Source organism: Myotis myotis, unplaced genomic scaffold, assembly GCF_014108235.1.
Source record: "Myotis myotis isolate mMyoMyo1 unplaced genomic scaffold, mMyoMyo1.p scaffold_m19_p_2, whole genome shotgun sequence".
Taxonomy (NCBI): domain Eukaryota; kingdom Metazoa; phylum Chordata; class Mammalia; order Chiroptera; family Vespertilionidae; genus Myotis; species Myotis myotis.
In genome coordinates this window covers 14,434,425-14,461,807 of record NW_023416324.1, presented here as the reverse complement: position 1 = coordinate 14,461,807, position 27,383 = coordinate 14,434,425, and the positions used below count along the sequence as shown (strand labels likewise).

Genomic DNA, 27,383 nt, shown 5'->3' with positions numbered 1-27,383 from the left:
AGACTGCCAAATTGGGGGTGGGGGTGGGGGTGCAGCCTGGGCCCTGCACTGTGACTACCACCTAGGTCCTCCCCCTGTACTCCTCAGAAGCAGGAGGAAGAGCTACTGAAAGACAAGAGGGCTTTGCCAGTGACATGGGAACACCCCCAAATCCTGGTACCTTCCACATCTTAGCTTTGGCTTCTCCTCTGGTTGGGAATCTCTTTTTCTCTGCTGCAGGGATGAGGGTGGGATAGAGTCTGTGGGGAGGGGAAGGCAGCACAGGGCTCCGTGGATGGTCCCAGTCGGGGCTGCAGCAATCTTCCCAATCAGCAGTGGAGAACACAGTGTGGAGGTCAAGCCCACAGTCTGAGGCAGAAGGAGGTCCTGGCATCAGAGCTGATGGTGCGGCCGTAGTATCGACAGGCCAGAAGGAGAGGCAAGGGTGGGTGGGAACACAGAGCCAGGATCACTGGGGCATCCAGGCCCGAGGGGGGTTGGGGGGTACAGTCTTACCCAAAGTCACACAGCTAACAAGTGGCAGGCATGGGATAATACGTACTAGTATTTACCATGCATCCAGTGCTAAGTGCAGTGATTTCCAATGCTAACCAGAGAGTTCAATGTTCACAGCAATCCTCTGATCAGGCACCATTGTTTTCATACCCATTTTACAGATTAGAAGGCTGGGACACAGAGGCAGAGCCAAGCCGTGAACTTGAACAAACTCCCTCAGAGGCCCACACTCTTCACCATTACACTTTATACGCTATATGGTGAGGCAGGATGGTGTAGTGATTATGCCCGGATAGTCGGGATTCAGATCTCCCACCACTGTTTGCTAGCTGTGTGACCTTGGCATCTCTATGCCTCCCTTTCCCCATCTGTAAAATGGGGATGATAATATGTAATACCTACTGTGTGAGGTTGTTGCCAGTTAAGGCTGTCAGGCGCTTGGAACAGAAGCTGGTATGTGGAGGGCAACCTGTATGTGCCTGCTGTTACCACGATAGTAATTATTGCCTCATCTCAGGCTCCTGGGACTTTTGTAAACATCTGCGGAAGGCCTGCCTTAGATGGTGAAATTCCCCTCGGGCGCCCAGTCACTGGGGCCCCTGGAGCACATAAATTCCTTATCAGCCAGGAACACCTTAGAGTCACTAGCTTATCAGACCAGCGGCTGATGCAGGTGCAGCACAGGCTCTGAGAGGTGGAGGCTGACGCCAATGAGGACACCTGGAGCTGGGACCCAGCCTTGAAGGGGGGTCCAGGCAGTGAGATGTGGGAGGAGCAGGTGTGGGCCTAGTGCCCTGGGAGAGGAAGGGGGAGGGAGCAGGGGGTGAGAAAAGAGGGGGCCTGAAATCATGTTATTTACTGACCAGTGTGGGGTGAATGGGCTCTGTCAACAGCTCCCAGAAACTGCCACCCTAATCCCATCCCCCTGGCTGAAGCACACCTCCCCTCAGGGACAGTGTGGGGCCATGGGGGCGGGGGGGGGGAGCTCCTGTACCCAGCAGCGGTGGCTGCTATGCCTGACGAAACCCTCACCCAAGATCTTTCTCACATTTAGGGCCCCACCTCTGCCCTAATCCTGGTTACCCTTCTCCCCCGACCCCGTGTGCTTCCATACTGATCCCCTCCTCTGCATATCCCAGAGCAGCGAGGTCTTTAGAGAATATCAAGTCCAACTCCCAGGTATTACAGATAGGGAAACTGAGGCCCAAAGAGGGCAAGGGGCTTACTAAGGTCCCTTAGGGAGGTGAGGGCAAACAGGAACAAGAGATGGCCTAGCCTGTGGAAGGGCACCGTGCCTGCTGGCATGCTGTGTGACTTGGGGAAGTCACAGGCTTTCCCTGGTCTCTTTCTATAAAACTAGAGGCCTGGTGCACGAAATTCGTGCATGGGGAGGGTCCCTAGGCCAGGATGGCGATCAGAGCTGATCAGGGCCTTCCTTCCCCCTGCTGCTGGCCGGGGCCTTCCTTCATTCTGCGCCGCCCCCTGGTGGTCACCGCACATCATAGCGAGCAGCCGAACTCCAGGTAGGTCAAACTCCCAAGGGGACAATTTGCATATTAGCCTTTTATCATATAGAATGGGAGGAAATTGAAGGGTCTCCCTATTCATGAAATCTTCAATAAGTCTGAACCCTATGCATATAGTGTTGCTGCAAATGGCAGGTATGGTTTTTTTAACAGCAGTGTTTAAGAAAAGATTGAATTTGAATATCTAAAGTGGGGTGTGCAGTGCCCAGTTGGCTACAGGCCTCACCACTCCCAAGTAGGCATTGCACCCTTCCCACACATGGTTTTCTGCTTGGCTTCTGAAGGAATCTGAACAATCCCAGGATGAACCCCTCTACAAAATGCTCCCCTCTCACCTCCATCCCACCCCCATTTCTAAGAGGATGCAAACAGGAGAATGAGACGTTGCCTGCACCCCTCCCTCATGTCAGAGAAGAAGGTGCAGGAAGTTGAATCCTCCTGAATGCCCACTTCTCACCCACTCCCCACGTCCCCGGATTCCATGGTGGTCCTCAGGGGTCTCCTACATCCCAGTGTTGTCAGATGGATCTGAGAACATCAACACCCACCCAAGCCCCATATGTAAGACCCTAGGCGTGTTTTCTGCAATGAAAGTGAGTTTAAATGTAAATTGAAGGGGCTTTTTGAGACTTTGGAGAGTTCTGGTTATGAGTGTTCTCCATGTGCCAGGCAGTGTGCCAAGCACTTTGCCAATATTCAGCTGATGAGGGAAGTAAGCAACCTACAAGGCCACATGACTGTGAAGTTGAAACATGTAAACTGCTATTTTTAAACATCAAAAATGGCCAAATATTGGCAGTTTAATATGGTTTACCTAAAGGGAATGATAGAGTTGGAGTCAAATAGAACTGTCTAAACTCAAAGCCATGCTTTTTTTCTTTTGCTTTTTTTTAAGTTGTTTATAATCTTTAAAAGTAAAACTCTCCCAAACCAGAGATAACCTCCATGGGCGGGGGGTGGGGGTGGGGGGAGGAGTCCTTCAAGACCTCTCTCCAGGCATTTACACACGTGTAAAAGCAGTGGGTGTTTGTTGATAAAATAGTCTTTCCTGTTCAGAGTGATTCTGTGCACTATACCACTGGATTCTGGCGGCCTGACAAAGGTGGTATGAGTATTTTTCCCATTTAACAGATGACAAAACTAAAGGGAAGATAGTGTTTTAGTTAAAGGCACAGGCTTCAAAGCTGGTCCTCTAGGTATACATTCTGGCTCTACCAGCTGAGAGGCAAGTTTCTTTTTAAAAAAAATATATTATTGATTTCAGAGAGGAAGGGAGAGGGAGCAAGAGATAGGAACATCAATGATGAAAGAGAGTCATTGATCGGCTGCCTCATGCTTGCCCCACACTGGGGATCAAGCCCACAACCCGGGCCTGTGCCCTGACCGGGAATCGCACCGTGACCTCCTGGATCAAAGGTTGACGCTCAACCACTGAGCCACACAGGCCGGGCTGTGGCCAGTGTCTTAACTCCTCTGTGCCTCAGTTTTCCTATCTGTAAAATTATCATAAGAATAGCACCCACCCTGAGGGTTGTTGTGAGAACTAAACCAGATAGTCTGTGTAAAATGCTTAAAACAATGTTGGGCCCCCGCTGACGAGCTTCTCTTCCCTCTTTTCTGCATGATCTGAGCCAAGCCACTGGCTCCTGGGCCTTATTTTCTTGTGCTGAGATCTGGAGGTTGAACCGGGTCCTCAATAGCAGCAGTAATTACCTTTCCTGAGTGTCAGCTACTAGTATGTGCCAAGCACTGGTCCTGAGGCTCTACACTTGCTCATATCATCATGCTTAATAATAGCAATAGTTGCTACATTTCCTGAGCACTCACAAATGGGCCAAGCAAGCTCTGACTTTATGCTTAACCAGCTTAGCTCATCTAATCCTTCCCTCAACCCTGCATGGCATGCATGTACTATCCCCATTATTCAGATGAGAAAACTGAGGCTCAAAGAGGTGAGGTAACTTGACCAAGCACTCTCAAATGACCTTTAATATCACTACCAGCTGCCATTCTGTAAAACTCTAATTTCATGCAACCCTCTACCTCAGCGATTTTGAACCAGTGTGCCACAATAATGGTTTTAAAATATATTTTTATTGATTTCAGAGAGGAAGAGAGAAGGAGAGAGAGAGATAGGAACATCAATGATGAGAGAATCATGAATCGGCTGCCTCCTGCTAGGGATCGAGGTGGCAACCAGAGCAGCCCTGACTGGGAATTGAACCGTGACCTCCTGGTTCATAGGTCGATGCTCAACCACTGAGACACATCGACAGTGCACCACAAGATTTTTTAAAGCTTGCAGTACCTGACTATTGAGTCAGGGGCACTGACCTCTCTCCCCTTAGATTGCCAAATTTAAAAAAATGACAATATGCCAGGCTGGTGTGACTCGCTGGTTGAGCATCAACCTATGAACCAGAAGGTCACGGTTTGAATACGGGTCAGGACATATGCCCAGGTTGCAGGCTCAATCCCTAATGGGAGGCATGCAGGAGGCAGTTAATCAATGATTCGCTCTCATCATGGATGTTTCTATCCCTCTCCCTTCCTCTCTAAAATCCATAAAAATACATATTTTTTAAAATGACAACAGCCAACACAACAATAGCCCTCTGGTGTGAATGAATCAAAATTATACTGTTTTTGTCAGATTGGCAAAAAAATAGAATGTATTTTTTGATGTGCTGCAGAATTTCGGTGATTAGTTTCTGGGTGCCCTGTGATGAAAAGGGTTGAAAATCACTGCTCTCTCTCGTCTGCTTCTCTTCCTCCTCCTCGGCATCGCCTCCCTTAGCCATCTTACAGGATGTTATGGTCATGGCGGCCCTCGGCTTGGGCTTCCTCACCTCGTCTTTGTGGAGATACGGCTGGAGCAGCGTGGCCTTCAACCTCTTCATGCTGGCCCTCGGGGTGCAGTGGGCAGTCCTGCTGGATGGCTTTCTGGAACATCCCCCCTCTTGGAAAGTGGTCATCAAACTGTCCAGGTAACCCCATGGCTGCTGGATTCCTTTTGGGTTCTGGAGGGTATGGGGCCCGCGAGGGTGGATTCCAGAAAAGCCAGATGTCTACTTCTCTTCCTAGCATCAAACCTATGCAATATCTAGGACATACCTCTAGTAGCAAATTGCTCATTGTTCATCTAAAATGCAAATTCAGATCCCTAAGTCTTTTCTTTATTATTGGGTGTAATTTTGGAAAGTTACCCAGTTAATAAGGATTCAAATAAAAATTAATAGAGTTAAGACAAAAAGAAATAGAAACGTCACACTCAGCAAGACAGTCTCTTGAAAAGAAAGAAGTAGTCTCAGTCCTTAAATGCTGATCAAAAAGATATAGCCATAGCTTTACTTTCTATAAATCAATTTTGATCAATTTAGATGCATTTATATGAAATTCTAACAACCAGAAAAATTAACCCGTGTTACTAGAAGTCAGAATAATGGTTGCCCAGGGAAGGCAGTAGTTATTGATTAGGAAGGAGCACAAAGAGCCTGATAGGGTACAGTAAATGTTATTTGTGTTATCTTGAGTAATGGGTACACACAGGTATATACTAATATATTGAGCTATACACTTTTTTAAAATGATATTAGCACTTGACAGGAGGAACGAGGTAAAATTTTTCCTTAAAACGCATTATTTTTGTTTGTTTTATGGAACTCCGAATCTCTGTCTTGCCCAGATGATGGTAAATACCATTTTAGGCATCTTGTGGAACTGGCCACCTCTCAAGGCCACTCCATCCTCCCCTCGAAGACCCTGCTAAGCCTCTGAGCACTGCTGTGGAACATCTGTCTATGAGCCAGGCACCGGACAAACACGATTTTGTGTAAGCCTTCTAGTCGAGGTCTAACCTGGTGTACAGGCAAGGAAACAGGCTCAGAGAGGGTAAGGCACTTGTCTAGGGTCACACAGCTAAGTGGTGACATGGCTTTAGCTTTGTCACACTCCAGGTAGTCAGGATATGAAACATAGAATAGTCAGCTCCCTACTGGCCCTGAAAAAAAATACTCTCCACATTTTTTCTTCTATCTAGAAAGTTTTAGCACTAACCCCCATGGGGACTCAATCACCCCAGTAATCACATGGGATGCAACACAGGGCACTCTGGGGGGCTCTGACAGTGGTGGCCCTGGTCTTGGTGTCCCTGCTGCCTGGGCATAATGCCACACAGACCTTCAGCCTCCTGTGTTTCAGTCCACAGGCATCTCTGGGCTGCTCCCTTCTTTGAGGTCCTGCCCGCAGGGACCTGTTTGTTCTTGACTCAACCTAGAAAGACAAGAAGAGGTCATTTATAGTCTGAGTGAACTTCCCTGCCCCGCCTCTGACCAGTGGATCCTCCCCAGTTGTGACCCCTGGCGAGCCTGGCATCACAGATGTGAACAATGGGTTCCTTCCTGACCTTTCCAGCTGGACTGGGCTGGTGGGTGGCGCCCCGGCCTGCCTCCCCGATGGGTCCTCTCCCTCAGCCTCACCCGCGCTGTGGAGCCTGACTTGGCAGGGAGTTGGTTCAGCCTTGAGTCATCCATGACCAGTTCCTTCAGGGCAGAGCCCTGACTTATTCAGCTTTGTCCTTTGTTTTCCTCACATAGTAAGGGATTCTAAATAATTCCTGGTCCCTGTGAGACGCCTCCCCTTGCCCTTTGCCCCCTGACCTTCCCTGTGAAGTCCTTGACCTTAAGCGGGACCCTACATTGGCAGCAAGCACTGGGTGAGCTGTGTGCAGACTTCAGAGCACAGTCTTTGAATCAGGCCAACTAGGTTTGAACCTCATGTGTGTCATTAACTGGCCGTGTGGTCATTGCCAAAAACATCTCCTCTTCTAGTCTCAGTGTGCTCCTGTGTAAGATGGAGAGGCTGAGTGGTACCCTAGCACCATTTTCAGAGGGTTACTTGGATTAAAATTTAAATGAGGAAGTCCTAGCCACAGCAATCAGACAAGAAAAATAAAAAAAGGCATCCAAATTGTAAAGAAGTTAAGTTGTCATTATTTGCAGATGACATGATACTGTATATAAAGAAAACTACTAGAACTAATAAATAAATTCAATAAAGTGGCAGGATACAAAATTAATATCCAGAAATTGGTAGCATTTTTATACACCAATAAAGAACTATCAGAAAGAGAAATTAAGAAAACCTCATTTACAATTGCATCAAAAAATAAAATATCTAGGAATAAATTTAACCAAGAAGGTAAAAGACCTGTGCTCAGAAAATTATAAGATTTTGAAGAAATTAATTGAAGACAAAATAAATAAGTGGGAGCATATCTTGTGTTCATGGATAGGAAGAATTTGCATCATTAAAATGTTCATCATTAAAATGATGCATCATTAAAATGCTACCCAAAGCAACCACTAGATTCAATGCAATCCCTAACAAAATACCAATGACATTTTTCACAGAACTAGATCGAATAATCCTAAAATTTATATGGAACCACAAAAGACCCCAAATAGCCACAGCAATCATGAGGGAAAAAAAGAACAAAGTTGGAGGTATCATGCTACCTGATATCAAACTATACAACAAAGTTATAGTAATCAAAACAGCTTTGTACTGGGATAAAAAAACAGGTCAATGGAACAGAATAGAGAGCCATAAATAAATCCACTCCTATATGTTAAATTAACATATATCAAAGGAGCCAAGAATATACAATGAGGTTAAGACAGTCTATTCAATAAATGGTGTTGGGAAAATTGAACAGATATGTGCCAAAAAAAAAAAAAAAAAAAAAAGAAGAAGAAAAGAAACTAGACCACCTCCTTCCACCATACACAAGAATAAATTCAAAATGGACTGAAAACTTAAATGTAAGACCTGAAACCATAAAAATCCTAGAAAACATGGGTAGTAAAATCTCTGACATTGCTCTTAGGAATATATTTTTTCTGGTATATCTCCCCTTGCAAGAAAAACAAAAGAAAAAATAAGCAAGTAGGACTACATCAAATTAAAGTTTTGCACAGCAAAGGAAACTATCAACAAAATGAAAAGTCAACCTACTGAAGGGGAGATTATATTCATTAATGATACAACGTCACTAATCATCAGATAAATGAAAATTAAAGCCATAGTAAGATAGCACCTCACACCTGTCAGAATGGCTATTGCCAATAAATCAACAAACAACAAATGTTGGTGAAAATGTGGAGGAAAGGGAATCCTCGTGCATTGTTAGTGGGACTGCAAATTGGTACAGCCACTATGGAAACAGTATGGAGTTTCCTCAAAAAATTAAAAATAGAACTACCTTATGACCCAGCAATCCCACTTCCGAGTATACATTTGAAGAAATCCAAAACACTAATCTTAAAAGATACATGTATGCACCCCTATGTTCATTGCAGCATTATTTACAATAGCCAAGATTGGAAGCAGCCCAAGTGCCCATAAATAAACTACTGGATTAAGAAGACGTGGTCCATATATACCATGAAATATTACTTGGCCATAAAAAAAGAATGAATCTTACCATTTGTAAAAACATGGATGGACCTACAGAATAGTGTGCTAAGGGAAATAAGTCAGACAGAGAAAGGTAAATACCATATGTTTCACTTACATGTGGAATCTAAAGCACTAAATAAAGCAGAAACAGACTCACAGATACAGAGAACAAACTAATGGCTGCCGATGGGAGGGGGTGGGAGGCTGGGTGAAAAAGGTGACAGGATTACTAAGTACAAATTGGTAGTTACAATATACTCTTGGGGACGTACAATACAGCAGAGGGAATATAGTCAATAATGTTGTAATAGCCATGGATGGTGCCAGGCTGGTGCTGGAATTAGGGGGTGGTCACCTCATAAATTACATAAATGTCTAATCACTATGCCGTACACCTGAAACTAATATAAAATAATATTGAATGCCGACTGTAATTGAAAAAAAATTTAAATGAGGTGATGTAGTTGCAAGCCTGTTATACATGACGCTTAATAAATCATTATTGTTGTGATGTTGGTTGTAGCATCATCATTATCAGCTCCCAGGTGGAAGGGGGTGTCTCACAGCAAGGCGCCCAGGGAGGATGGGTTGGTTTAACCACCATGTATTGCTCTAGTAGTCAGTGCCACCTCCCCCAGGAAGCCCTCCTTGATGAGTCCACTCTATACTGTTCTTTCCCTTCAATGTCTCCCTCTCTAGCCTCGTTATATCAGGGTTCATAACGTCAGCCAGCCCTATCTCCCCAGCTGAATCGTGAGTTCCTCAAAAACAAAAATGGTTTTATCCTGCATCCTCACACTGAGCCTGCTCATTTGTCAAGAGGAGGAAGAAATCAGTAAAAGTGCTAAGAATGCCGGCTGCTACTCCTCCGTCGTTCTTTGCGCCATCACCGTGCCAGACACACGTGCACGAATACTCCTTCTAAGCCCCACGGTACTACCGTGAGATCTTATTATCACTCTTCGCCCGCAGGCAGGGAAACAGGCTCAGTGAGGTTAAACAGCTGCTCAGTGGAAAGGCTGAGACCGGAAGCCAGGCTTGTCCTGCTTCCGAACCCAGTACTTCTCCACTGCCTGGGAGAGGGGGAGGCTGGGTGGCGGGCGCGCGGGCGGCAGGTGAAGAGCGCCCTCTATTGAGCGTTTGCGAGCAATGACGGCAGAAGAAAAGCCGTGGGCAGAGTCCCAGGGGTCAGATCCCAGAAGGGAGCTGAGGGAACGCTTGGCCTGTAACTCACAGTGACATTCCTAGGAGAACCGCCGAGCACCCCCAGTGTGGGTGAGAGACCAATCTCCCCGAGTGTAGACGCCACCCTGATGGGGGAAAGGGACGAAGGAAACCCCAGGCTGGGCCCCATCAGCCCCCATGTGGGCGGAAATCTTGCCTTCTGTTCTCCCAGTGTGTCCCGAGTTTCTCGAACAGTGCCAGGCGGAGAGTAGGAAGACCCTCAGCAAGTGTTTGTTAAATGAGTGAATGAACGAGTGAAGGAATGAGAGTCATCCTTCCTTCTTCGTCCTCCCCGTCTCGCCCTCTCTCCCCAGGATTCAGCAGGCGACCATGAGTGCTATGTCTGTGCTGATCTCTGTGGGTGCCATCCTGGGGAAGGCCAACCTGGCGCAGCTGGTGCTGATGGTGCTGATGGAGGTGACCGCCTTTAGTGCCACGAGGATGCTCAGCCGGCAGTTCCTCGTTGTGAGTCATGGTGCTGTGAGGGCGGGCGAGGAGGTGCAAAGGGGGGCCTCCATTGGGTGAGGCTTCTGGGATTTTAAATAATACGGCCAGGCCCAAATGGGGTGACAAAAGTGGGGTCTATGCTAAATGTTTAAACATGGCAAATGAACGCCTTTCACTTCCAAAATATGACACTGTAGGAATCACAAGCTAATTATGGGATGTATGAAAAGATCATTCCCATTCCTCCATCTCCCCCAGCTGTGGTCCAGCAAGCTGCATGGCCAACGGCTTCTTTCAAACCAGTCAATGTGTGTCACTAACTGGACATGGGACCTCACTGGGGAAACTGTCCAAAGCCTAAGGCTGAGGCCACTGGTGAGGGTGGGGCCAGGCCAGACCGTTCTCCCAGCTCTTCTGCTATAGTTGTGACCCTGTGGTCGGATGGTCACAGATGAGAAAGCTGACGCCCAAGACCACACAGCAAGGGAGTGGCATTTGTCTCATGACTGAGGACGTTAGCTTTGATCACTTGTTAAGAAGGTTATTTCAATCATTTTGGTTTGCAGGGATGGCGGCTTAAACCAAAGTGAGGTCACTGAGGTATGGTGGTGAAAATTCCGCCAATTCTGGATGTTTTTTGAAGGCACAGTTGACAGGATTCAGGAGTATCCCACTAAAGGAGTTAGTAAGGATTACTAAATTTGATATCGATACAGCGAAATTAGCATACATCTAGGATTTACTAAGGACTTCAGTTCAGTGAGGAGAAGCCTGGCTGTTTCATGTTGCAAAGTTTACAGCACTTATCACTCCATGAAATTCTGCTGAAAAGTAGGGAGCAGCGGGGGCATGGCCGTGTGGCTTTTGGCCCCACCTTAGTGGACCTCGGCCAAGAGTATTTATATTTATTTATTTATTTATGTTCATCCTCACCTGAGGATATATTTTTAATTGATTTTAGAGAAAGGAAGGGAGAGGGAGAGAGAAAGAAACATCAATGTGAGAGAGAAACATTCGGTTGCCTCCCCCACACACCCCGGAGCCCCCAGCTAGGGATCAAACCCACAACTGGGTATGTACCCTGACTGGGAATCGAACCTGTGACCTTCCGATGTACACTCCAACCAACTGAGCCACACCAGCCAGGGCTGGCCAAAAGCATTTAAAAGCTGCTGGTAGTCCAGCCGGTGTGGTTTAGTGGTTGAGTGTCGACCTATGAACCAGGAGGTCACAGTTCAATTCCTGGTCAGGGCACATACTGGGGTTACGGGCTCAGTCCCCAGTTTGGGGCATTCAGGAGGCAGCCGATCAATAGTTCTCTCTCATCATTGATGTCTCTCTCTCTCTCTCTCTCTCTCTCTCTCTCTCCCTCCCTCCCTCCCTCCCTCCCTCTCCCTTCCTCTCTGAAATGAATAAAAATATATTTTAAGCCACCGTGGAAGACAGTATGGAGTTTCCTAAAAACAGAACTCGCATTTGACCCAGGAATCCCACTTCTAGGACTATATCCCAAGAAACCAGAAAAAAACACCAATCAGAAAGAATATATGCACCCCTATGTTCATAGCAGCACAATTTACAATAGCTAAGATTTGGAAACAGCCTAAGTGCCCATCAGCAGATGAGTCAATTAAAAAACTGTGGTACATCTACACAATGGAATACTACACCGCTATAAAAAAGAAGGAACTTTTACCATTTGCAACAGCATGGATGGAACTGGAGAGCATTACGCTAAGAGAAATAAGCCAGTCAGAGAAGATCAATATCACATGATCTCACTCATAGGAGGGATATAATGGTCAATATAATCTGATGAACAAAAATAGATCCAGACACAAATGGCAAGGGAGGGTGGCGGTTAGAGAGCAACCAAAGGACTTGTATGCATGCATATTAGCATAACCCATGGCCACAGACACTGGGGCGGTGGGGGCTTGCCTGGGGTGGGAATGGCTGGGGGAGGGGGTCAATTGGGGGAAAAAGAGACATATGTAAAACTTTAGACAATAAATTTTATATATATATATATAAATATATATATATTTATATATATATATATATATATATAATAAAAATAAAAGCTATTGATAAGACCAACCAGCAACCTCCCTGGAATAGACACTCAGCTATTCACGGGGCTCCTCTGAAAGGGAACTGCTGGGCTGGATAAGCTTTTTCAAACACCCGTCTCATGACTTCGAGTCACCCCTCCTCTGTGAAGCTCAGGTCTTTCTCCAAGGAACATGGGGGTTCGCCCGTGGGCAGGGGGTGCCGACACTCACTGCTCCCGCCGGGTTGGTTGCAGGCGGACAACCACTTAAGCATGATGTACATCCACGTGTTCGCGGCCTACTTTGGGCTGACCGTGGCCTGGTGCCTCTCAAGACCTCTCCCCAAGGAAGCGGAGGAGAAAGAGCGGAGGACAACGAGCCCCAGCCTGTTCGCCATGCTGGGTAAGGCGAGGCGGAGGGGAGATCTGGTACTGGGTGGGCAAGAGGCTCCAGAGCGCCACAGGAAATCTCTGTCACCAGCCTGCCCCGGTGTCTGAAGCCCTCCGCCACGACTCACCTCCCCACGTGGCGCTGGATGAATTCAGACCTTTGAGGGAAGCCTTGCCCTCCGGGGTACCTCTCTTCATTCTTATCCAAAGGAGAGGAGAACTCCCTCCATTGGAGTTTCAATAAGTTTATCCGATCTGTTTGGCCTCAACTTAAAGGAGGGAATTGGACAAGTGAAGGGCCCTGAAGTCGAGGAAAGGAGAGGGTAGGGACTGAAGAGTAAAAATGGCGTATTTTCACAAGCTGCGGTGAAAACGATGAACTCCACAGCAGGCGACTGGGTGTCAGGCCACGGGGCTGAAGGAAAGCTACTGATGTGTGTCACTAACTGTACCTGGGGTCTCATTGGGGGAAACTGTCAAAAGTCTCATGCTAACTTTTAAGATAAGCATTTGGCCATCCCACGCTGGGGTCAGGAGGCCTGGGGTTTGGTGATTCAGCTCGAGGGGCCTTGGCTTCGCTGCCTGTGAAGTATGTTAGCCCGGCCCTAGCAACCTGAGATTTCAGGAAGGACGCGTGTCTTGCCTGAAGTCACAGAGCTGGAGAGTGATCAAGCCGAGATCTGCCTGCTCCGGGCTGCTCCCGCCTGAAGTCCGCCGAGGCTCAGGCTCTGGAGCAGGAGTTCTGGCTCTGGCCACTGACCCTCTCTGGCCCCCAGGCACCCTCTTCTTGTGGATGTTCTGGCCGAGTTTCAACTCTGCTCTGCTGACCATACCACACGAAAGGAAGAACGGCGTGTTCAACACCTACTATGCTCTTGCGGTCAGCGCCGTCACCGCCATCTCCCTGTCGGCCCTGACTCACCCCCGAGGGAAGATCAGCATGGTGAGGAGGGGGGCTGCCCCTGGGCCGCACTTGGGTCTCCCAGGCCCCACACGTGTTCACGCCCCGCCCCCCAGCCCCAGCCCTCAAGTTTGGGTGGGGGAGCCTTGTCCGCTGTGTCAGGGGGCACAAGGGGGAGCAGCAGCTTGTAAAATGGGCACTGGAACTTAGGAGACTGCGCGGTGGTGAAAGGCTTCCTAGGGGAAGGGATTTAGTCCAGCAGCATTGGCATCAAACAGACCCAGGTTTGACCCCCATTCCTGCTAGTTATTAAAGCCAGCCGCCAGGAGCAAGAGTCAGTGAGGGGTGGAGGGGAGGGGAGACTAGAATAGAATGTGTCAGTCTTTCCTCTTAACCCAAGAAATGTCAAGATTGGAATAAGAATCAGAAGTAGAGAAGTAGGTTAACCCAGCCACATGGCCTTAGTGAAGCCATAGACATTGTATGTAACACGCTTCATGTGGAATAAGTTCTGGGCAAATATTAGCTGCTATTATCAATGGAGCCGGGAGATCGTGTGAGTTTTGGGTGGGGGAGATGATGGGAGTGTAGAGCTAAAGACAAAACAAGTTCCCGTGATGCTCAGGGCATGGAGTCAGCCGGCCAGAGGTGGTGGGGAAAATTCTAGACAGGCAGTGGGGCCTGGAGTGGAGAGAATGTGGCCACGGATGACAGGTTAACAGTACTAAGGGGAGGCAGGTGTCCCCACAGGTGAGCTCCATGGTGACAAGGACTCCAGGTCAGACAAGGTGGGGTCATCCAGGGAGGCAAGTTTGGCCATCAGGTCAGGGAAGCCCTGAAGCTGGTCCGAGGGCCCAGAGCTCCTAGGCCTGGTCAGAGTGGAGGGGGACGGGGGGAAGAAGCGCAAAAGGAGGCAAAGCCCAGTTGAGAGGAATGAAGGACAGAGCAGAGATGTGATCCAGGACTCAGCTTATTGGGTCCATACAAGTGGCATAGGCGCCAAGGAGCAAACACTAATAATAAAAATAATAAAAACTATAATAATGGCTTATATTTAATGGGCATTTACTCGTGTTCTATGCCAGGCACGGGGCTAAGGGTTTTTTTCTTTTTACATGTGGTAACTCGTTTATTTCTTACAATAACCTGCATTCAGCAGGTACAATCAAAACCCCATTACCTGGTGGAAAAGTTGAAGCACTGAGCTGTTAAGTGCCCAAGGACACGTCACTAATGAGTGTGAGGGTGGCTGAACGCCGAGAAACTAGACTTTCAAGCTGATTCCCTAAGTGCCGCCCAATCAGGCTGACTGTTCCCTGAGACTGAGAAGTGGGGTGAGAGGAGACCATTGGTAAAGTCCAGGTAGTTTAACAGGGGAGTGGATGGTTTCAGGATCACTGAAGGAGGGAGGACCTTACAGTAGGGCCTACCAGCTGGCTGACGAACTTTGGGGAAGATGTTGTCGTGTGTCTCACTTCATTCACCCACAAGCTATTTCTTTGCAGACTCATATCCACAACGCAGTGCTGGCGGGAGGCGTGGCTGTGGGTGCCTCGTGCCACCTGATTCCTTCTCCTTGGCTGGCCATGGTGCTGGGGTTTGTGGCTGGGCTGATCTCCATCTGGGGAGCCAAATGCCTGCCGGTAAGGAGCTGGGCAGCAAACACCCTCTGCTTTGTCTTGGGCCAGAGGGCCCTGGGGCCATGGTGGACCATCATGTGGTGCCAGAGGCTGCACCAGACAGGTGTTGGCACCCTCTCGGTTTAAAAGCTTGGGGTGGAGGACCCGCCCAGGCTGGATGGTGCATGTGTTAGGATCTGGGGAGCAGAACCCACTCAAGCTTGCTCAGACATTGGCGGAAGTTTTTATAAGGCCCCTGGGTTGTCAGGGGACCCAAGGAAGAAATGCTCCTGGGAGCCCAGGAGTGGCTGGTATCGGGTGTTAACGTAAAAAAACATTGAAACCTGTAAAGAATTTTTGTGAGTTTATTTGAGCCAAATTGTCGACATATGCCGAGAAGCAGAACCTCAACGAATTGAGATAGTGCTTCAGGGAATGGCGGGGTTACATTTGTATTTATACATTGCAATTAAAGGAGGAACATAGGTGGGTTACATGAAATTCATTGGTGATAGATTAAGGAGGAGGGATAAAGCGAAGGGGGGGGGGGGGCTCCGGGATTGGATAAAAAGTAAAGTGATAGACACATACTTAGGTGGGTGCAGGAGCAATTAACATGATAAATGAAGGAATCTGTGGCATCTGTCCTGGGCCCAGCACACCTGGCTGTGCCCCAGGGGCTCCATGAAAAGGGAAGTCACAAGGTACCCAGACATTTCAAGGGTATGTTATCATAGATGCAAAAAGACAGATAGGCTCAGTTACGGTAAAGGTTGACCTTATCAGTGAAGATAGCGACTTAGGACGTAACTGCCCACCATAACTGCTTTAGTTAAAGTTTAATTTCAGACCATCTTTTGTGGTTACTTTAGGTCTCTAAGTCTGCAAAACTGCTATGCAGGCCTCCCCTGAGCTTGTCAGGTCAGCATGCGGCCCCTTTCGTCCACAGGGGATGGGAGTGTTTTGGGGAGCCCCAGAAGTCCCTGATCTCCTTTCTTCGTTTTTCCCGAATATCTGCTTTATTCTCACTCTGTAGACTTCCTTTCTGTTCTCCTACTGCTCCTCCTCATGGTGGAGTGTAGTATCTCTTTGCAAGAAAGCAGCTGGGTGACATCTCTTGGCCCTGATTCCAAGTTCTTTGAAGAAGGAGCTCATTGGTCTAGCTTGGATCCTGTGCCCGTCTTTGGCTGGGTGGGGGTGGGCATGCTGTACACACGTGGCGGCTGCCCATGAACCGTGAGAATGGGGGTGGGAAGGGCAGTGCCTAGAAGAAAGATGCTGGCTCATCATCAGGGCATGCCCACTTCTGATTGTTTAGTTCTTCTAAGTGGATGGATTTTTCTTCCTTCAAAATTCAACAGGCACAGATACTACCAGAACACTTCATGATAGCCAGTTTGTTATTGATACACTTCTAAAGGAAATATTTAGGAACCACAAATCTGCATGGCTTTTGAAGGCTTGGTGGAGAATAAAGGAGTATACTTTTGGGTGGTGAAGGAAGCTGAATTTGACTGACAGTGGATATTCAGGGAGGCAGTTTCAACTCCAGATAAGGAAGAAATTACCAATAGTTTGATTTGAGCAGAGTCTGATTTTCATCTTTGGAATGAGAACAGATGTCTTTTACCTCCTCTGGCTTGGAGGCCCTATGATGAAAGGAGGAAGTACACAGCAAAAAAAAAAAAAAAAAAAATGCATACGTTGTCCAGCAGGTGTGGCTGAGCAGTTGAGCGTCTAGCCAGAAACCAAGGGGTCACTGGTCCAATTCCTGGTCAGAGCCCAGTAGGGGGCCTGCAGGAGACAACAGATTGATGACGTTCATTTTGCATCGATGTTTCTCTCTATTCCTCTCCCTTCCTCTTTCTCTAAAAATCAAATTTTAAAACCGTATTTTAAAATGCGTAAGTTATCATCCGTCTTAGAGTCCATCACTCTACCTGTGCTTCAATTTCCTTGACTCTATCACTGGGGGAACAATTCAAGAATGATTCACTCACTCATTCATTCACTCATTCACTTATTCATTCATTCATCACCTATGTCTTCACATTTATCCTGCTTCCCAAGCTGTAACGCAGTGAAGAAAATGGACAAAAAAGACAGCTCAGTGCGATGACTGCTCCAGGGCACATCCACGCCAGCCTGAGACGTGCCAGGAAATGCTTCCCGGAGCAGAGGTTGTCTCCGCTGAGCACTGACAAATAACTAAGATTAGCCAGGCGGAGAAGTGGGAAGTGTGTTCCAGGCGGAGGAGCAGTGTGCTCAGAGGCTCAACAGGGAGAAGGGCAGGTGGCCCAGCCAGGAAACAGACAGATGTTCTCTTGACTGAAGCGTTGGGTTCACCTGGGAGTGCGGTGGGACCAGAGTCTTGAGAGACGGCTGGTGCTCAGGTATATCTCCTGAGCAGGTTGAGGAGTCTGGGGTTTTATTCTGCAGACAATGGGGAATCTAAGGAGAAAGTAGCCTGAACAAATTCTCATTGGTAGCCGTATCTGTTGGCTGATGGCCATCTGGGAGGCTAAGTGGTGAGGTGGAGGGGCATTTGAATGGGAGTCTGAGGGTGTGGTCACATCCTTTTCTTCTGACTTTTATTCTAATCGGCCATTTGTCTTTGGATGGCATTTGTCTTTGGGCCAGACCAGTAGGTCTCGATCACCTCCCAGGGGCATGTGACGATATCTGGAGACATCCTTGGTTGACACACTGGGTTGGGGGTGCTACTGGCGTCTAAAGGGTACAGGCCAGGGATGCTGCTAAGCATCCTACAGTGCACAGGACAGCACACTCACAACACAGAATTAGAGCCCAAAATGTGAGTGGTGCCTGGGTTAGATCCTTGCTTCTCAAAGTGCAGTCAGTGGACCAGCAGCACTGGCATTCCCTGGGACTCTGTTAGAAATGCAGAATCTCAGGCCCCAGACCTTCCAAATCCAACCCTGTGGTTGACCAGGCTCCCCAGTAATGTGAGCGCACGTGCAAGTCTGAGAAGTGCTGCTTTTTAAAAAATGTGTTTTATTGATTTTTTTTATGGGGAGGAAGGAGAGGGATAGAGAATTAGAAACACTCAGACAGAAACATCGATCAGCTGCCTCCTGCACACCTCCTACTGGGGATGTGCCCGCAACCCAGGTACATGCCCTTGACCGGAATCGAACCCGGGACCCCTCAGTCCGCAGGCCGACGCTCTATCCACTGAGCCAAACCGGTCAGGTTGAGAAGTGCTTCTTACGTGGGCCCTAAAGCCCATCCCTTTGGGTGGCCCGGGTGTAAAGAGTCGTAGGGAATGTCAGTCTCCCATGCAGATCTACTGACAATGCTGTTTGTCCCCAGGTGTGTTTTAACCGCGTGCTGGGGATCCACGACTCGTGCGGCGTGCACTACACCTTTGGCTTGCCGGGCCTGCTCGGAGGGACCGCCTACATCGGGCTGATGATGCATAAGATAAACTGGTCCAAGGATCCCCTGTGAGTCACTTGGCTTATTCCCTTCATACCCGCACCTAACTCAGGAAGCAGTGTGCCCGGAGCCATTAGCTGAGGTGCATGCATTCAGGGCCAGGCACTAAGCAGGCCTCCATGAGCATTTGTTGGCCAACTTCTTCAGAAATTCTTCCGAGCCCCTAACTTGTGTGGAGTCATCACCTCTTCAGGTTACTTCTTCCCAAAGCGGGCAGCTTGGGTGCAAGGCCAAGGCAGATAGCCCTGAGGCCCCCCCAAACAAACAGAGCAGGACAACCAGGCCCAAGCCAGTTGAGTGAGTCCATGTTTCAACCTTTGATGGTGTAGGTGATGTGAGGAGTTGCCGTGAAGTCAGACTGGTCTTGACCTCTTATAGGCTGGGCACGCTCCCTAACTGCTCTGAGCTTTGGTCACCTGGTTTTAAATGAAGATAATGATAATACCTCCCCTTATAGGATTGTTGGAGGCTGCCTGAGGCCAGGAACCATGTGGTTTAAAGGATTAAATAAGTGAATGTAGGAAAACGGTAGACACTCTCCTAAGCATTAGCAAAAGATTCAAAATCATTAGAAAAATTGTGTGGGCCAAATTCCAGGCTGCTAATCGGGAACATCTGGACCATTTGTCCTTCTAGATCCCAAATTCTGTGATTCCGTGGCTCTCCTAGAGCAGTGGCTCTCAACAGCATCATCACCTGGGCATTGGTTAGAAATGCAAATTCTAATGTCAGGGGCTCAATCTGTAAAGTATATGATTGTCCAACCACTATGCTATAAACCTGAAACTCATCCCATATAATAAAGAGCTAATATGCTAATTAGACCAGATGGTGGAATGACCTTCTGGAATGACCAGTGACCAGTGGGCGGGGGGGGGCGGTGGAGAGGGGGGCACAGGGCCGAGAGGCAGCCGGGGCTTCGAAGACCTACTCTTGCACAAATTTTGTGCATCAGGCCTCTAGTACAAAATAATTTTGAATGTAATTGAAAAATAAAATTTAAATTTTAAGAAAAAGGAGCCCTCGCTGGTTTGGCTCAGTGGATAGAGCATCAGCCTGTGGACTGAAGGGTCCCAGGTTTGATTCTGGTCAGGGGTACCTGCCCGGGTTGGGGCTAGATCCCCAGCAGGGGATGTGCAGGAGGCAGCCAATCAATGATTCTCTCTCATCATTGATGTTTCTTTTTCTTTTTTATCATTGATGTTTCTATCTCTCTCTCCCTCTCCCTTCCTCTCTGAAATCAATAATATATATATATATATATATATATATATATATATATATATATTTTTTTTTTTTTTTTTTAAAGAAATGCAAATTCCAGCCCACCTAGATCTGCTCAATTAGGAATCTGGAGGTGGGGCCCAGGAGTCTGTGTCTCAACAAGCCTTCCCGGTGATTCTCATGCAAGCTTGAGTATTATTGGCCTAGAGAAAACAAAACAAAACAAAGTCAACCAATGGTATATCGGTAAAGGATGAACAACCCACTCTCCAAGAAAACAAAATCCTGACTTAGCACATTTGCTGATTTCTCTGGTGCTAACACCCCCACCATGGCCGCCATCAAGGGGACATCACTGAACATGGATTGGGGAGATGAGAACAAGGGCCCAGAGCAGGGGTGGGCAAACTTTTTGACTCGAGGGCCACAATGGGTTCTTAAACTGGACTGGAGGGCCGGAACAAAAGCATGGATGGAGTGTTTGTGTGAACTAATATAAATTCAAAGTAAACATCATTACATAAAAGGGCACGGCCTTTTGTTTTTTTAGTTTTATTCATTTCAAACGGGCCAGATCCGGCCCGTGGGCCGTAGTTTGCCCATGGCTGGCCCAGAGCCTGTGTGGCCTGCCTCCAGCACACTCTGCAAGTCAGCCCTCATCAGGACGAGACAGCTGAGGACCAAGAAGTTGTTCTTCCTCCTCTGCAGGAACCCAGCAAAGGGAAGGGCACAGTGACAGCCATGACCTCGTAGGAGGCCTTCGTTCTGCTGGAAGTAAAGGGCACAGGCTTCAGGGACAGACAGACAGAGGTCGCATTTTATCTGTTGTGTGACCTTAGGCAGGCATGGTACTCAAACTCTCCTTAAGATTCAGTTTTCTATCTGTAAAATGGGATAGTAAGATCTACATCTTGGGACTGCTGTGAAGATTCAGCAACATATAATTAAAGGGCTCAGGACGGTGCTTGGTGTGGAGTAAATATCCAACAATGGCCCCTTTCCTTATGATTATGGATGCCGCTGCTTCCATAGGAGGGGCATCTGTGTATAACAGAAAGATGGAGAAAGCACTGAGTGGGCAGGCAGGAATACCTCATACGCAATGGGGACCAGCTACTGTATTCATGTGGTGTCACTGGGCAAACCAGTTGACCTTCATTCATTCCACAGACCGTATCTGCCAATTTCCTATTCAGGTCAGTGGATGTGAATGAGTCGGAGGCAGTGCTCCGTGCCAGGACGGAGGAATTTTCACAAAATGTAGGATTTTAAGAGGTGTAAAGACACACTTGAAGAACACTGAATCACAGAGCGCACTGGCTCTTTCTCAATTCCCATCCAGACCTTTGATTATATCAGGGAGAAAGTCTCCACTGGGTTCGAGGAGTCTCTGCGCCCTTCGGACACGTGCTCACAGGATGACTTCCGGTTTGAGCGACAGCAGAGGAAGTCTCAGGCTGAGAGACTTGCCCAGGCTGCCACATCTTGGAGAGATTCTAGCTACGTCTTGTTTTCATTGTATTTTTTTATAGTTGCCTCTCATTTCTCTTCCACTTTAGTGACACAAAGTTTTATTTTAAATGTCTATTTAAATGTAACCAAAAAAGTCTATTTAAAGAAAAATACTTTTAAAAACTATTTCTGGAATGTCAGAATGGCCATATTGTGAAAGGAACCTTCCAATGCTGAAAGCTGGGACGGATCTGGCCAGCCTTGGTGGGTAGACAGACCTGCCTGGTTTGAGTCCCAAGCACCATCCATTCCAAGCCTGTGACATTGGAACCCTTGGCCCACTTCCCTAACCCGGCCCTCCCCATTGGTGAAACACCTGGTCACAGGGCTGCTGTGAGGATCGTGTGAAATTAGCTGGAAAAGCATCGAGGGCCTGGCATAGGGGGTCCATCTTGCGTGGGGACTGTTGTATGGTGATTTCTGCTTCATCCATTTGCTCTCAGATGGCACCAGGATAGAGTGAATTATGGGTTGGCAGTCAGCAGACTTGGATTTAGCTTCTATTCTGCCACTTAATGTTACTTAAAAATAAGCAAACTCTTTTTATAGTACAGTCGACTTCCAGAAAAGTGCAAATATCGTAAGGATGTCACTTGATCAATGTTCTGACACGTCCGTATAACAGGCACCCAGAGCTCCTTTGTGTCCTGTCCCAGGGTAACCGCTAGTTTAACTTCTAACGGCATTGATCAGTTTTGCCTGCTTTTGTCCTTTATACACATGGAGTCATACCGGAAGTCTGTGTCCTGTGTGCCTGGCTTCCCTTACGCATCATTGTAATTGTGAGATTCACCATGTTGTTGAGGATCTCTGTAGATTGTACATTTTCATTGGGGGATAGCGTTGAACTGTGCTTAGGTTTAATTTATAAAGGTGACTGAGTGACAACATGGAGAGGCCAGTACCACTGAAAGGACAATTTAATGTTACTCACAGGACCCCTCGAAATGAGAGGCACGGCATACCACGCAAGGCCACATGTCCCATGGGACCAGGCGGCAGAGGACGGGGGAACTGAGACTATGCCTGTGGGAGTATAGCGGTGGGGACATCCCCTAACGGGCAGGAAGTGAAAATACGTGTTAGAGTTTGTGGTTGGGGGGTTTGTAATATGAGTTTTGCATTCCCACAAAAGCTGACTTGCAAGAGAGAGAGGTAAACAGCTTGGCCCATTAGTTTGGCCCTGTGATAAATGAGTACCAAGTAGTAGACAAATTACAGAGCCTAAGAAAACACAGTTAAAACAAGTGTTCCACTGTGTGAATACAGCACAATTCATTGATCCATTATTGATGACCATGTGGGCAGTTTCTAGTTTGGAGCTATTAGGAACATTCTAGTATTGCTGCTATAAACAGTCTAATGTTTTGGGAGAACATATGGATGCACTTCAAGTGAATATATGCCTAGAAGTGGATTGTTGGATCACACAGCTTGCATACATCCATTTTATTGGATACTATCAGTTTTCCATTGGGATTTGCACCCATCTATACACATGAGAGTTCCCTTTACCCCATATATTCTCTAACACTCTCCATAGTTTCCTTCTTTTATACTGTATGTTAGCCATGTAGCCATCAAACTTACTGTTTGGACTTTAATTTCCCTGATGACTAAGTGGAGCACTTTTCATATGCTTTTAGGACATTTTTTTCTTTTGAAATGTCTATTCAAGTTCTTTTGCCCATTTTGTGTTGTTTTGTCTTTTTCTTAATGATTTTTAGGAATTCTTTATCTGTTCTGGATATAGATCCTTTATCAGATATACTGTGAATACCTCCTTCCACTTTGTGGATTATCTTTCACCTTCTTAATGGTGTCTTTGTCGAAGAGTTCTTAACTTTAATATAGTCCAGCTTATCACTGCTCCCTATATTTCTACTGCAAGGGCATGTCAATGTCCTCTCAGGGCTGTTTGATTGTTTGAAGTGAAGTCCTGGGGTTGCCTTGAAGGACAACGAACAGGGAAGCATGTTCAAGAGGGGTAGGCAGGGGAGATGGATCTGAGAGCCAAACTGTACCCCTCCTTGACTTGATAGAAATAAAGCCTCATCTTTAATGGCCTAATGAGGAAACTCAGGGCCCTGAGAGGGTAAGTGACTTTTCCAGGCCACACAGCTGGTAACAGAACTGGGACTTGAACTTGGTCTTTCTAGCTCCTGGTCTAGTTCATGATCCAGGGGTCTGAGGATTAAAGTAAGCCAAAGAGGTTCTTGGAATGCCCCTCCTCCATGTCTGCATGGCTTTGCAGGAAAATGACAGGGGAATATACCACCAGGAAGAGGACACTTGTTGCCCTGATGGCCCTTCGTGACCGGGTGACTACTCGTGCAAGCAGTGTTTTTTGTCCCCATCACCTCTGCAGCCTGACACCCGAACACGACCATCTGTGCTTTGTCATTTCCAGGCTCGGCTTCCAGGTGCTCTTCGACACTGGGGTACTCAGCTTGTCCATGGCGATGGGTCTAGCATCTGGTCTCCTAACAGGTCAGTGTGCGCTCACCCGCCCATCACTGCCCAGGCACAGGGCCCGGGGTCAGAGTGCATCCGCCCCATCGCTGGGTGTGCACGAGCCCATCCAGTTCCCTGTGAGCCCACCTCCTCAGCTCCAGCCAAATGATTAAAAAACACACAAACAGAATCACATCATTTCAGAACTGGAATGGCCCTCAGAGGTCACCTGCAACAGGAAAAGGAAGAGTGGCAACATTGCAGCCTCTTAGAGCCAGGACTGGTGATTGCACCCAATTTTGTACAGAAGGCCAAGGAAATCCTTATGCCAAAATGCTTACCTGAGGACATCCATAATAATATTTGGTTCAGCAAATATTTATACAATATCTACTATGAGCCTGGCGCTATTCTTAAGCTCTAGGGACAAAGCAGTGAATAAAACAATGCCCTGATCTCATGGAGCTGACATTCTAGTTGACAATAAAAAGGCAATAAATGCATACTATGCGAGATGGTGATAAGTGCTATGAAGATAAATAATCCAGAGTGGGGGAACTAGTCAGTGTGAGGGTAGTCTGCTCTTTTGGAAGGGTGGTAAGCGAAGGCCTAGCTAGTAAAGCTTTGAGCAGAGACCTGAATGGAGAGGAGGGAGACATACAACATGCTTATTTGGGAGAAGAGCATTCTACGAGAACGAACAGCATGTGCAAAGGCCCTGAGGCAGGAACATGCTTTGTATGTTTGGGGAACAGCAAGGAAGTCAGTGTAGCTGATGTGGATAGAGTGAGGGGGGAGAGTGGCCAGGGTTGAGGGCAGAGTGGTAGCAAGGAGTCAGATCACTCTGAGAGGTGGGGAGCTACTGGCGATCTTTAAACGGAGAATTAAAGTATGTTTTTGCTTCTGCAATATGATAGAACAGCAAAGAATCTGGGAGAGTTGCTAATTTGCCAATCTTACTTATATGCCAGGGGAAAACATGCATCCTTTCAGAAACGTTCACTTTTATTCTTTAGGTGAACAGCTTTTATGGACACTCATATACTGTGTCCCTAGGCAGGCAGTGGATGCCAAACAAGAGACCAAGTAGCATAAGCAGGCACTAATGAACTGGGGGGTGTTAGTCACATTGCCATTTCTCTGGGCTTGGCTGGCCCCTCTGTGTAGCGGAGGGATTATGGTAACTAACCGTCTGGCTTCCTTTCAGCTCTGACACATGTAGGAACGGACTTTTCGGAGTTCCCTGGGCGGTTTTAGAGAGTAAAACTGTCTAGAATTACCTTAATGTACCATCTGGCCTCAGTTTTTGAGTCTGAGGTGATTAACTAAATACAGATGAGAAAATGCTTTCATCCATAAGTTTACATTCTATCCTGGGTAGAGTGGTCCTATTTAGCAAAGGGGAGTGTAAGGTGCCCATTCTTTTGAATTCAAATTAGCTGAGCATTCTGTACTTTATCTGGCCACCTGCACCGCGGCTCTTCCCCCCTTCACCAAAGGGACACTGACTCAGTGACTTGGAAAGGACTCTGGGGCGGGGTGTTCCTTATACTTAATGGGGTTAAGAAAGAGAAGAGTGGGAAAGACACCTGGATTATTCCTCGAAGAGTTAAAACCAATGGCTTTCCTCCTTACATGTTGCTTTGGACATAAGGGAACTGATGAAAAAGAACTTGGACAGCCCTAACCGGTTTGGCTCAGTGGATAGAGCGCCGGCCTGCAGACTGAAGGGTCCCAGGTTCGATTCCGGCCAAGGGCATGTACCTTGGTTGTGGGCACATCCCCAGTAGGGGGTGTGCAGGAGGCGGCTGATCGATGTTTCTCTCTCATCGATGTTTCTAACTCTCTATCCCTCTCCCTTCCTCTCTGTAAAAAATCAATAAAATATATTAAAAAAAAAAAAGAACTTGGACAACAGAAGGGGAAAGTGGCCTCCAAGCAACCAAAATAGCACCCATAGCCCTCTGAAAGCCGAGCGTTTTACTTGTCAAGAGACCCATTACTTGGAATCTGTCTATACTATTTAAGGTACAACCCCATCAGGTATGGTTGTTGGGTCTCCAATTCAGGAAGATTAGAAATGGATTAGAAGTGGGGTTGGTTCCCCAAGATAAGGCACACTAGTATGTTAGAAGTGAAAGCAGAGAGTCTCACAGAGGACAAGAAGTTCTTAAAATCAGACACAAGAACACAAAAAGCTTGGGCTGCCGGAGAGCAGGCCGACAACCCTTGACAGCTATCTACCTGCGTTCTATAGCCATTCCTAAGTGGATGTTCCCAGCAACAGTTCTGATTTTTTTAAGAATCTAAATGTATTCAGTGATGACTCATAAGAAAATGCAATATGGATTTATGTATTTAGATGGATTTTCATTAGTGATGAGTAAGCCTCAGCTACCTGGAAAATTCATGTCGGTGATAGAGCTCATTTCTGAGTAATTCTAGCAAAATGAGACATGCTAATTGTACTTTACCTGCCAATATCAGTAAAGGCATGCACAACACAGGAAAATATGACTATGCATGCGCCTACTCTTGTTAGTCTTACTCCTGAATACATCGAGACTGATCATTAAAAACACACAGATAAATCGATGAATGGCATGTCCCTGCTTCCTGTGAAAGGTAAGCGCTCACTTCATGGATTCTGGGAGATTCGGCAGGTTTTACTCAGTGGCAGAATGCATAGGGCCAAGCCCTCGAGGCAGAGCCTGGACAGGTGAAAAGAACAGGGACAAAAGCAAGTGGTTATAAATTACTTTCCTAACTACACAAGTGGAACCTTGAGCGGAGGCTGGTGGGAGTTTATTGGGCCTACAAGGCGCCTACTTTGAGCCGCTCTCCATGGCAGCTCTTGCGTTTCAAATGGATAAGCTTTCATGTGGGGACACTGTCGGTAGGGCCGTTCTATTCCATCTCGGGAAGAGTGTCAGATCCATGGTTTTCCTACACCTCTCAGAGTAATCGAAATCTTTTAGAAATAATTGCTCTAGCCAGTTCCTGTTAAAAGATCTATAGGATCAATTAAGCGGGCCCAGCAAGAACAGTGCTTCCATTTGTCTGTCTCCTGGTTGTGGGAGGAAAAAAAAGGATTTCTGTTGAGATACTATAGTTGACATATGATATTTTGAGATAACAAATGCTGTGCTCTGAATGTTCAACATTTTTTAATGAATTTAAACAGGTCTCATCTTAAACCTCAAAATATGGAAAGCACCTCATGTGGCTAAATATTTTGATGACCAAGCTTTCTGGGAGGTAAGTTTTTTTTAACCTCTTAATGTCACAGATGTTGAGTGAATGAACTTAAAAAGGTACTGGGGCATATGTTAACTTGGTGTTTATGAGAGTGAAATAAGAACAAATGAAAATGAAGAGTAAGGAAGGAGCAAATCCACGATGTGGTAAAGGTTACCATTTCCCTGACGCCTCAGTCAGTGAGGGCCAGGGATAAGAGAACTGTCTCTGGTCACACTTCTTTCCACCTGGAGTTGTCAACATGGGCAAATAGTGTGACGTGAAGGTGACAGAATCCTGAATGCAAGAGCCAGGAGGACTGCTGGGGCCAGCAAGTCTAATACCCTCATTGGACAGATGCTCAGAGTGGAGCCAGGACTGAC

The 27,383-nt window shown here is 47.1% G+C and overlaps 1 protein-coding gene and 1 long non-coding RNA gene across 5 annotated transcripts in view; one reads left to right on the top strand and one right to left on the bottom strand.

Moving 5' to 3' along the window:
* Positions 1 to 27,383, top strand: part of RHCE (Rh blood group CcEe antigens) — a 32,246-nt gene that overhangs the window by 2,788 nt on the left and 2,075 nt on the right. The window contains exons 2-9 of one of the 4 annotated variants that reach the window (XM_036350261.1): positions 4,819 to 5,008; positions 10,019 to 10,169; positions 12,460 to 12,607; positions 13,371 to 13,537; positions 15,001 to 15,138; positions 18,448 to 18,581; positions 23,720 to 23,799; positions 26,948 to 27,021. In XM_036350261.1, coding sequence (XP_036206154.1) covers positions 4,819 to 5,008; positions 10,019 to 10,169; positions 12,460 to 12,607; positions 13,371 to 13,537; positions 15,001 to 15,138; positions 18,448 to 18,581; positions 23,720 to 23,799; positions 26,948 to 27,021 — 1,082 coding nt within the window. Of the gene's footprint in view, positions 1 to 4,818; positions 5,009 to 5,706; positions 5,854 to 10,018; positions 10,170 to 12,459; positions 12,608 to 13,370; positions 13,538 to 15,000; positions 15,139 to 18,447; positions 18,582 to 19,209; positions 19,381 to 23,719; positions 23,800 to 26,947; positions 27,022 to 27,383 lie in introns of those variants that run through there. The other 3 variants (XM_036350264.1, XM_036350263.1, XM_036350262.1) reach the window with 3 other exon arrangements.
* LOC118676402 lies at positions 4,924 to 6,499 on the bottom strand. The gene is made up of 3 exons (XR_004974096.1): positions 6,427 to 6,499; positions 6,201 to 6,293; positions 4,924 to 5,041 (listed from the first exon to the last, which is right to left on the bottom strand). It is a non-coding gene; the product is annotated as an uncharacterized LOC118676402 (long non-coding RNA).